The 11,355-nt window shown below is 37.4% G+C and overlaps 1 protein-coding gene across 3 annotated transcripts; it reads right to left on the reverse strand.

Moving 5' to 3' along the window:
• Positions 1–4,665: 4,665 nt before the first annotated feature.
• Positions 4,666–11,080, reverse strand: LOC109241616 (protein FAR1-RELATED SEQUENCE 11-like). 3 transcript variants are annotated; one of them, XR_002070260.1, is made up of 5 exons: positions 10,868–11,080; positions 8,232–9,287; positions 6,926–7,369; positions 5,648–6,838; positions 4,666–5,396 (listed from the first exon to the last, which is right to left on the reverse strand). XR_002070260.1 is itself a non-coding variant. In XM_019408380.1 (4 exons), exons 2-4 carry the CDS (start codon positions 9,198–9,200, stop codon positions 5,987–5,989), a joined length of 2,265 nt encoding a protein of 754 aa, XP_019263925.1. In that variant the 5' UTR covers positions 9,201–9,251; positions 10,868–11,080; the 3' UTR covers positions 4,666–5,986. The 3 variants fall into 3 exon arrangements, 2 of the variants coding, with proteins under 2 accessions (XP_019263925.1, XP_019263923.1); XM_019408380.1 differs by having other exon boundaries at positions 4,666–6,838; positions 8,232–9,251; XM_019408378.1 differs by having other exon boundaries at positions 4,666–6,838.
• Between the last annotated feature and the right edge of the window lie 275 nt (positions 11,081–11,355).

Here is an 11,355-nt window from a genome sequence, read left to right on the forward strand (position 1 = left end):
TATTTGAATATGTTGTCACCTGTAGAAGCAGCATAAAACCACAAACATCTGAGTGCCCATACTCGCCCGGCACATCTGCCTATACATGTAGCCGAGAACAGCAGCACCCCAGCTGTAATAGGCTAACTTATCTAGCAGCTGAAGATGATGAAGAAATCTCAGGCTGACTAGGTTCCCCGAAGTGTTCTGGAACGAGACACCTCCAAATAGAAGAAGCAGCAACAACCTCGTATACCGGGTGATATGTACCTCCTCTGTATCGTCGGTGATATCGGGGTAGAGTACCTCCAGGTACTGTCTAATAGGTGTCAAAGTCAATTGACTTGCACCCGACGATACAGTCTCGTCCTGTGGCCTAAAACCCGTGAGCTGCTGCAGCATGTCCAAATAAGAATCACGCACCATAGATCTCATAGCAATAGGTAGTGAAACAGCCATGCCATCAATGGGCAGGCCATATAAAACCTCCACGTCCTGCAGCGTGATGGTAGCCTCGCCAATGGGCAGGTGAAAAGTGTGCGTCTCCGGTCGCCACCGCTCAATCAACGCCCTGATCAAAGCCCAGTCAACCTGTATCCGCCCGATCTCAATAATCCTATAGAATCCCGTATCCTGGAGGCGGTGGACTACACGCTCGTGGAGATCTCTGGGCCTCAGAAAATCCCACAGGTCGTCCACTCTCCTAGCGCGGAGAGTCTGGGACAGTAACTCTCCCTCCCATATATGGGCGGACCTATGATCGCCCTGAAGCACTAATAGCTCACGAGGGTAAGGGCCGTGATGTATAGGTGGCGTGTCCATGTCGTCAACTGTAAATTAAACAACATTAATTGTATGTTTATTATTTAATTGTACAAAATATATATACATATTGGGTTCCAGGCTCGATATTTGAGGCCCAGTAGCACCAAACTATCATGAATAGTTATGTGTGTCAAATTCAACATTTTGATTATTTTGTGTGTGTTTGTTTTATAATATAAATTCTTAAATATATATACCTATTGGGTTCCAGGCTCGATATTTGTGGCCCAGTAGCACCAAACTATCATGAATATTTATGTGTGTCAAATTCAATATTTTGATTATTTTGTGTGTGTTTGTTTTATAATTTAAATTCTTAAATATATATACCTATTGGGTTCCAGGCTCTTTATTTGAGGCCCAGTAGCACCAAACTATCATGAATATTTATGTGTGTCAAATTCAATATTTTGATTATTTTGTGTGTGTTCGTTTTATAATGTAAATTCTTAAATATATATACCTATTGGGTTCCAGGCTCGATATTTGAGGCCCAGTAGCACCAAACTATCATGAATATTTATGTGTGTCAAATTCAATATTTTGATTATTTTGGGTGTGTTTGTTTTATAATTTAAATTCTTAAATATATATACCTATTGGGTATCAAGCTCGATATTTGAAGCCCAGAAGCACCAAACTATCATGAATATTTATGTGTGTCAAATTCAATATTTTGATTATTTTGTATGTGTTTGTTTTATATTTTAAATTCTTAATATATATACCTATTGGGTTCCAGGCTCGATATTTGAGGCCCAGTAGCACCAAACTATCATGAATATTTATGTGTGTCAAATTCAATATTTTGATTATTTTGTGTGTGTTTGTTTTATAATTTAAATTCTTACATATATATACCTATTGGGTTCCAGGCTCGATATTTGAGGCCAGTAGCACCAAACTATCATGAATTTTTATGTGTGTCAAATTCAATATTTTTATTATTTAATTGTACAATGTATATATCTTCATTTACCAGTATAAGAAATACTTAAACTACAGGGATTTTACGCTAAAATACTATACAATTTACTACGCTAAAATTTTCTACATTTTATTACGCTAATAAATAAACTAAATGTAAAGCAACAATTGCATGTTAATCACATAACTTTCACATAAATACATATAACATACTAGTTTCGCAAATAAAATACAAAACGACATGGAAACACTAATATCTAAATTCGGATATTAACAGAAAAAATTATTTCTCAATTTTATATTTTTTTTAGAACACTAATATCAAAGTTCGGATAAATATAACATACTAGTTTCGCAAATAAAACACAAAACGACATGGAAACACATTCAGATCAACTAATATGCATTATTATACAAGTTTCGACATAAAATAAATCGAAATACCTCGATTTAGTGTTGTCGAAAAGTTAATTGGCTGAAAATTTGGCTCCGAAAGAGTGAAACTACAATAATACGATGCTCTACTACGATGTGGGACCTACGTTCTTAGCGTTTTGTGTGACGGGACGGGCCTACAATTTTTTTTTTAGGAACAACAAGGTGGTGGTGGTGGTGGTGGTGGTGGTGGTGGGGGGGGGGACCAAATAAATCGAAAGAAGTGAAAAAATGGGGGAGGAGTTCTGGTCTTCGGGGGAAGACGAAGGGGATTATTTAATCAGGGGTATAGCGTGCTAATTCTTTGCGCTATAGGTATAGCGTATGATTTCTATGCGCTAAACCTGGCAGTCATATCGTCATGGGGTATATCACACTTATTCCTTGCGCTATACCTTAACGGCAAAAGTTACCGTTAAGGTATAGCGCGGCGAATTTCGGCGTTATATATAGAAAAATAACTTTTTAATTTACACTCATTAACGTCACATTTGTCCAAAAAGACAATAAAAAGGTTCCGGACTCAACAAATAGGAGCTGCCTATAGCAAAGGTTAACACCTTATTTATTTTAAATAAATACCATTTAAAAGAATTATATTCTATAGATACCTTTTAATGTTTATAGTAAAATATCTAATTTTGGTTAACTCCTATCCCTAAGCCTCTAAATACGCTATTCAGTTACACTATTTTCTTTCTCTCTCTACTTTGATACATGCCATTCTCTTCCCCATTCCCTGAAAACACGATACTCAATCTCAAAATTCTTCTCACCTACATCACCTACGTTCTCTCCGATCCCAATTTCTCCAATTCCATCGGACGTTGCTTTCTCTTAAATTTTTTAATGTATACCCGATTTGAGCAAATTTCAGACACTACTTCCACTTCCTTCTTCTTCTCTTTTTCTTATTTTCTTTCTTCTCCCTTCTTCTTTGTTGTTGTTTGAAAGCTATAGGTATATTAATATTGGAGAAAGAAGAAACTAAGTGTTTGGATTCTGATAATGTGAATTGTGGGATTTGTTATGAGGAATATACTGTTTTTTCCGATCGACGCGCACAACACAGGGGTTTTTGCTCGACGGCGAATTCGCCAGAAATTAGGGTTTGTTCTTGAACAAAGACAACGGAGTTTGGGGCTGAGCAACTTGATTTTCTGTTAATATATTTCAATGTATTTTCAACGTATCACGCTGTATTTTCATGTATTTCGTTGTATTTATTGTCTTTTTTTTCATTGTAATTCAATGTATGTCGTTGTATTCTATGTATTTCATTGTATTCACTGTCTTTCTTTCATTGTATTTCAATGTATCCTGCTGTATTCTATGTATTTTATTGTATTCACTGTCTCGCTATATGCCATGAATGTATTCGTATGTTTTTTTTAATTTATATAATTTATGTATTCAAATGTATTATATAATTTCTCTGAAGATTGTTATGTTTTTGGGGTATTTTTCGGTTGAGAATCTTTTTTATAACTGGAAATACAAATTTTGTGTGTTATAATTGAGTTTGTTGAGTTATATTAAGAGTCTATTATGTTAATTGATTCACTTTCCATTTAAAAACAGTGTAATCCCCTGTTTCACACCGAGAATACAGTCGAATACATTCAAACACAATAATCTGTCCAGCTGTAATTCCATGTTTCACGCCATGAATACAGTCGAATACACTCGAATACACTCGAATACAACAACTGATTAGCTCTACTTCCCTAATTCACGCTTATTTTTGCTATTGTATTCATGAATACAGTAGCTTAAATACATCTAATACATCTTATAACAACAGAAAATGTATCTATAATCCGTAATATAGCAAATGGTATCTATAGATAGCTAATTACCACTATAAGATAGTTCTTTATGAAAATTTCTCTTTATTAATCAGCGTTGTCTTATCTTTGGGCCTTGCCGCCTATGGGCTGTGATATAATTCTCATCCAGCAACAACAATTACGCCTCAATCAGGGACATATAGAGAGTAATAGATATAAATTCATCTGAATCCAATATCTTTGAATTATATGTATATGAATTCATCTGGATCCAATAGGCAATATGTTTGGCTCGGATATGGTGTGTTAAAAATTTCACAAAATAAGCACGAATAGTTGATTTTGAACCTGGTAAATGAAATGAGTTGTAGATGAATCACGAATTTGAACCATAAAGTTCAAATTAGACGACATAATTCTCATAGACCGTCCAAATTTTTTTTTTATTAGAGGAAACAAAAGTAAAACAAGGAGCGCCTCTCTCACTTGGTTTTTTATAACAAGTCGGTGAAAGTACTGCGGACCAATAATTATATCAGAAGAAGCAATTATTATAAGTATAACACGAGTTTTATCTTGCTTCATATAGATTTTTGATCACTCGCAAAAAGCTCTAGAAGCACGCCATTCGTTGGTATAAGTTTTCTTTCAACTACTAGAAATGCCAATGCATTTCTTTAGGTTCCGGTCTATACAAGTAGTAGCTCGCTTGATAGAATTACAGCTACTCATTAATGAAGATACAGTACAACTAATGAAGACTGCCAGAATTAAAGGATTACCAAGTGTCATGTATTATTCCTTCTTAAGCAAGAGACATTGATGAATGCATGGATAGGTGAAAAAGGATTTGCGTAAGGAGTAACCTTTCGGCTATATGAAACTTTGCTTCAAAACTCCTCCAACTTTACCTTTTCATGCCACGACCAACGACCCAACTTAACCATCCCCATTCATATGTCTTTTGTCCCCAAGTCTTCTACTAACATTTATTCCCACTAAGCCAGAAGGGTCACATATAAAAGTTCACCCACTTCTTGATTCCTTCACACCACCACCCTAGTCCTCCTTTTGTGTTGTAATATAATGGCCACTGACAAAGCAATCTGTGAAGTTTCTGAAACCTATAACAGCAGCAGCTGCCAAGAGCAGTGTGATGATGGCGAGACAAGGCAGCAGGATTACAGCAAGGTTTCCAGGGCTGAGTACAGGCTGTTGGGCAAAGCATTGGCACATAGAGCAATATTTGGTTCAAGCAGCCGGCGAGGAAGAGCCAGAAAGGTTAGGAACATGAACGATCTTAAGACATTGCCCAGCAGACTAAGCAAAGTTTCCTTGGCTGATGAAGGTCAAAATGACTAGAGATGTTTCCTCATCAGATTATGGCATCTCAAGTACCAGCCTAACCATTTGTATCACATCCTATAGGTAGTCTTGTAACTGTTGTTTGAAACAAATACAAGTATTTAATCAAAACCTACACTTGATATGCTTAGAATAGAACTCAAACTAGTGGAATGTAGATCTATGTTTTCACACATTAGTCAACTTGTACCATAGAACACTTCTAGAAACAGACGCAGAATGTCATGGTCAGAGTACGAAGGGGAAAAAACCAAAAGAGAGAAAAGAGTCATGTGTATCATGCAGCAGTCGTATTTCAAATAAAACCCAATATTATATCATCTAACCTCGTTTCTCTGTTTTCCCCTTTGAGGCGTGATGCGTGAGAATCATAGTGGTACATCTTAAATGCTCCTTTTTCTTCTTCTTTTAGGAGTTGGGGTTGGTAGGACAAAAATAAGAACGCGTCCTTCATTGGTCACTGCAAGAAGGTCCTCCATTTGTTACAGAGAAGACTGATTGGTTAGAAAGTGTATTCCAACCATGTTAGAGTCGATTTCCTGGATAACAAAAGTTTAAGGGTGTAAAAGGTTTGCATTGACAGGGGGGAATTGTCAGCTTATGAACAGAGAGGTTGGTTCACATTTCCTATTTCCTCAAAGTGCTAGCCCATTTCGCAGTCTTTACTATAAAAAGCCAAGTCTATCTCCATTCAAATCTTCACCTTCCATCATTGGACAATCACTTGCATCATGGCCATACTGCCCACAACATAAGACGGAAAGATGCCTCCTCTTCCTGTAAAGATCCAGTCCATCTCTTGATCCTCTCTCTTTCAACTTTTCCAAATTTATATACCCGTGAGGATTACAAGCGAAGCTTTCACCAATACCGTCAGAATCCTCAACCCCTGTGAGAATCAGTGAGTCTGATGGGCTCTCATATGCAATAGCATTACCCCCATTGGATGTTGTCGGCAACCCCTTAATGCGAGATAAAACCGTAGAAACTTCTTCACAAACAACATTGAGGCGTTCTTCTGATTCAGTAATCAGTGTAGAAATCATAGACTGCAATAACTGAATTTTTCCTGTATTATCACTTGGTAAACTAAAGAGGGCGGGCTTAGCCAAAGAGGAGGAACATTCACGCCAGCGCATGGGCAGATATTGGTCCGGAATGTGAAAACAGTTGTTTGTTGAGAGCACACGTAGCACATGCCTACAGAGAATACCAGTAAACTCAAAATTATGGCAGCTACAGCTAATGAACTCTTCATGCGGAACCCAGAGTACTTTATAATCACCATCCATTTCTGTATGGTGTCTCACGATGAAGTAACTTTCATCTACCATCAGTGACGCATATTGTGGTGCCAAAACAAGCTCCTCTTGTAGTTTTGAGAAGGCATACGGTGTAAGAACAGTTGCAGCATGCGACTCTATCGGTGAACCTGTTTTCAGGGGAACCTTTTGAACATTTCTCTGTGCCTTATGTGTTCCTCCAGCTTGATCTTTAGCACCTACAACCCGAGCAACCTGCATATGTACAGTTGTCAGTAAAAAAATTGGAGAAGAATCAAATTAGCAAATAATTAAAACAATAGGTAAGAAAGAATCTCACACCTGCTCCACAAAATTATCAAGTACAGATTGCACGCTCAAAATCCTCTGGATATAAGTATTTATTGTTTCTGACTGAAATGTACTTGTCATTCCAGCAAAGAAGTAAGATCTCAAAAAAGGCAGCGCCCAGTATGAACGTAAAGCATATAGACTGACAATGTGTTTATTTTCATCCAGCTTGTAGGTTTCGACCATCTCATTCCATCCCACTTCATATTCCTCTATAGAATGTAACTTGTAGAGGCGATGGAACTCAACCTTCCAATTATCATATTGCGATCCGAGAAGTGTCGAAAACCAATCTGAAAACCTCGAAATTATATGCCAAATGCAAAATGCATGTTTTGCCCTTGGTATTTCTGTGGCAATTGCTTCTTTGAGCCACAAATTCTGATCAGTCAAAATGGTTCCTGGAGCCTTGCCATTCATGAAGCCCAAGAATGTCTATCACCAATTTTGGAGAAACGAAGTAAAACAAAAAAGATTTCACATTAGCATATGGAACCAAGGGAGTTGCAAGCTATGGATTGAAAGATGCATTTAAGATATCTGCAGTTGTTGTTGCTAAGCTAGTTGCTTATGATACCAGAAAGGACCTGAGATGGTTTGACCTGATGCCCGTAACAAATATATATACAGGTAAAGATAAGAAGGGGGAAGATTGGTAAAAAGATATTAAGAATTGAGTTATCAAACATTAAACAGAAAAGAGGAAATCCAAAGAAAGATCACAAAAAGAAGGTGAAGAATCATCATTACAGTAAGGCAAAGCGACACAAATATTAAAGTGCAAGCTGACAGATAGTCGTTAATGTTGTTAAGCAAGAGATCTTCCAACTAGCTTGCAACATACTCTCTCGTCTTTTTATGATTTTTAGTTTTTGCTACAGTCGAAACCACTCTCTTAATATAACTCAAGTTTATACTCTAACTGATGAACTTCTTAGATAATATGCTTTCACACTAATTGCAACACTTAGTTTAATCATTTCCTTTGCCACCGGTTTGCCCAGTTATGTGAAGTAGCTCCTTAACATCTGAACTGAAGGATAATTCATTTTTCCTTTTTTAACATATGAAGTAGTAAATAACAGCAAGGAGTGAACTCCACTTTTTTGCACTAGTTTCATCAGTATTTTCTGGTCACTCCGCAGACTCCTTTGTTAGGCACATGAATAGGCATTTCAAACACTTGAAGCTTTTTGGGTACTGGCAAATTAAGTGGGTTTAACAAAAATTTATAATACTTTATAGATGGGATTGGTATAATGGTATAGTATAGTGACATGATTGCATGTCTTCGTACCTTCAATGCCCAGGAGAAAGACTGCAAATTTTCATCCCGAATGAGTACACAGCCAAAGAAACAATGCATTCCATGGTTATCCACTCCGATCCATATCCCAAGAAGCATATCATAGGCATCCAAGCGGTGAGTAGTGTCAAATACTATAGAATCACCAAAAGCCTCATACAACCTCATTGATGAAGCATAAGACCAGGCAATATGCTCCAACCTGTTATTACAATCTATTTTATAGTCATATTTTAAGTTAGGGTCTCTGTCTTTCATCTCCTTGCACATTTTGAGGAGGTCAATAGGGTCATTGTCTTGCTCCACATTTCTAAAAGATTGCAGCAAGTTTCTGACATCAACCTCTGTGAAGGGTAAGCAACCCAACTTAACTCCCTTCTCTAGCTCCATAAACCTTAGCATTTGCCGAACTGACATCCCAGCTTTCGCAAACATGCAAATGCGACTCTTGTCATCCGGAGACATGGTGCAGTAGGCAGGAAGAAGCTGCACCTCAGTTGACTTTAAGAGTTCATGGTTATGAACATTGCTGAAACCTGTGATCCGCCATTCAGGGACATTAAAATCTGCTCTTTTAACAATTCTCATGAACGCCTGACATCCACAACGCGATGATTTTCGATTCCTTTGCAGCTTGCCATCTTCTGAAGGCTTTAGTTGTGGATAGCCACCGCGATGGCACGTAAAATCTCTTCTTGTAATCCCCCTACCAATGCCATCCTTCCCCCGAGTACGATGACGTCTGATTGAGAAGCCACTTTGCTTTGCAAAGCTACAGTAAAATTCATATGCAGCATCCTGTGATACAAATCTCTGGCCAATGAAAGGGACGAGGTTCACCGATGTTTGTCGTGATAAGATGGTGTCCTCAGGCATTTCCTCAACAGTGCCAATATCATCCTGAGATGAATCTGTCCCATTTTCAGATATTTCTTTCGCTATGCTTGTTATCTCAGGCATTTTCCAATTCTAGAAATATCGGATTACGGATGATAACACCATCTTCACATGCTATATGCAGCCAATAATGCACAATCACTGCAAGCTCTATAAAACATCCAATGTTGCAGAGAAAAAAGGAAAGCATAAGGATACGAAGGCACAAAAACACAAAACTAAAAACAAAATTAAAAGAATCTAAAAGTGTCATGAAGGTTCTGAACCACTTAGATTTTCATTAAAGTGGTAAAAATAACGGATGATACTCGAACGCATAGTGCAGTCGGTAAGAGGATTTCTATTAGCACTTTTCACCAATAAAAACAATATTACAAGCTGACAGCAGAATTCAATTCATCAAATACTCTGTCAATAGCAATTATACCCTATGTTACAAGGATCCTTCATTTGCCTAGATATATCCATATCGAACAAGTACCTCGTGAAGATTTTTCGAAAAGCATTAAAAATAGTGTGGGAAAAAAAAAACTAATGTACCCATATACAATAACAATTAAGCCTCAGTCCCAAACAAGTTGGGATCAGCCTAAGTTGCTCTGACACGGCAGTTTAGGTGCCGCACCCGTATCGACACGACACTAGTATGGGTGTGGGTATGGGATCCGTACCGGATTTGGTCAAACAATTTTGGGTACTTTGACCACAACGTACGGAAAAATTCGAGACGAGATACAATTTGACTCCCCAAATCAGAACCAAAACTAGGGTAAATTTGAAAAAAATAGCATACCTTATCTAGGAAGTCAATCTTTTACTTATCTACAACTTAAGATAAAAAAGAAATCCACATTTTACAAGCTATACGTAAGTATGTCACAAAAAATTTCATAATTTAGAGATGTTTTTATATTTTTATTTTTTTGAATTAGTTTTAGCCGCATCCCCGCACCCGTATCCATAATAGGATCCGTATCTCCAAATCTTAGAATTTACATTTCGAAGGATCCGACCTTTAGATCTGCACCCGTGTCGGACACCCACACCCGTGTCCGAGCAACTTAGGGATCAGCTGTATGATCCTCACTGACCATGTGTGAGCTTGCTATTGCATGTCCCAAGCCCGAATAAAGGAGGAGTGCTGCGGGAAACTGGCATCCAGCATAAAACTAGCCTATTTCATGATTAAATTCCCGTAAAATGTACCCATGATCGAGTCCATGTTAGATAAATTATAACATGTAGGACTTGTTATTGAGACAAAAGTGTAGCTTATTTTGAGAAGAACTACCAAAATTAATGTTAAATTATATTATTATTACTACTATTTAGTTCCTAAAGTAAATAACACATTAATGCCATGAATTTTACTCACTGGCTCAGTACACGATATCAGGCGTCTCAAGTAATACACCAATCTTTGAAGTTCCGCAAACCACAGTAAAATAAATCAGATATCAGAATAGAAAAAGTATCCCATATAATCAGCACAGCACAGCACATGAAATGGGCCCGATAGAGCGGAATAGATATACAAAAAATATATAGCTAAACGAACTAGTTTGGGATTGAGGCATAGCTGAATAAACATAGAGAAATTACACAGCTAAACGAACTACTTCGGGATTGAGGCATACAACAATAGCGAGCAGAGCCTACTGGACACATGGATCAGCGAAATTAACAAATTAAGCTTCAAATATCTACACAGCCTAGGATAAAAAGAAGACCTTGGCTCGAAGAAGTGGCCGGAAACGAACCACGCCGGCGGGAACCACGGCGGAAGCGGCACGGAACTGGAAGAAATGGAGTAACTGGAATCGACTGACGAACTGTAAGATTTGGGTAAAAGCCAGGTTTACCCCCAGTCCAATTTTATATTCTAGGGCAAAAATGTAAACTCTGTAGCCTTATCTCCTTACCTGATCTGCTCCGCGAGCTAAATCGGGTAATAACAACGACAATAATAAAACAAGTACTTAAAAAGAAGAAACATACTCCCTCTTTATGTAAACTATTTTATTTTTGGTCTGTTCCAAAAAGAATGATCCCTTTTTAAATTTAGTAATAATTTAGGTTAAACTTACAATTACACCCTTAATGAAAAACTTTTATAACCATACAAATACTCTGGGCCCTTTTTAACTTGTTTAAGACCACAAATTCCAAAAGTCTTTATTTATTCTTAAACCCCGTGCCCAATCAAATAGGTTCATAT

Source organism: Nicotiana attenuata, unplaced genomic scaffold (genome assembly GCF_001879085.1).
Source record: "Nicotiana attenuata strain UT unplaced genomic scaffold, NIATTr2, whole genome shotgun sequence".
Lineage (NCBI taxonomy): Eukaryota > Viridiplantae > Streptophyta > Magnoliopsida > Solanales > Solanaceae > Nicotiana > Nicotiana attenuata.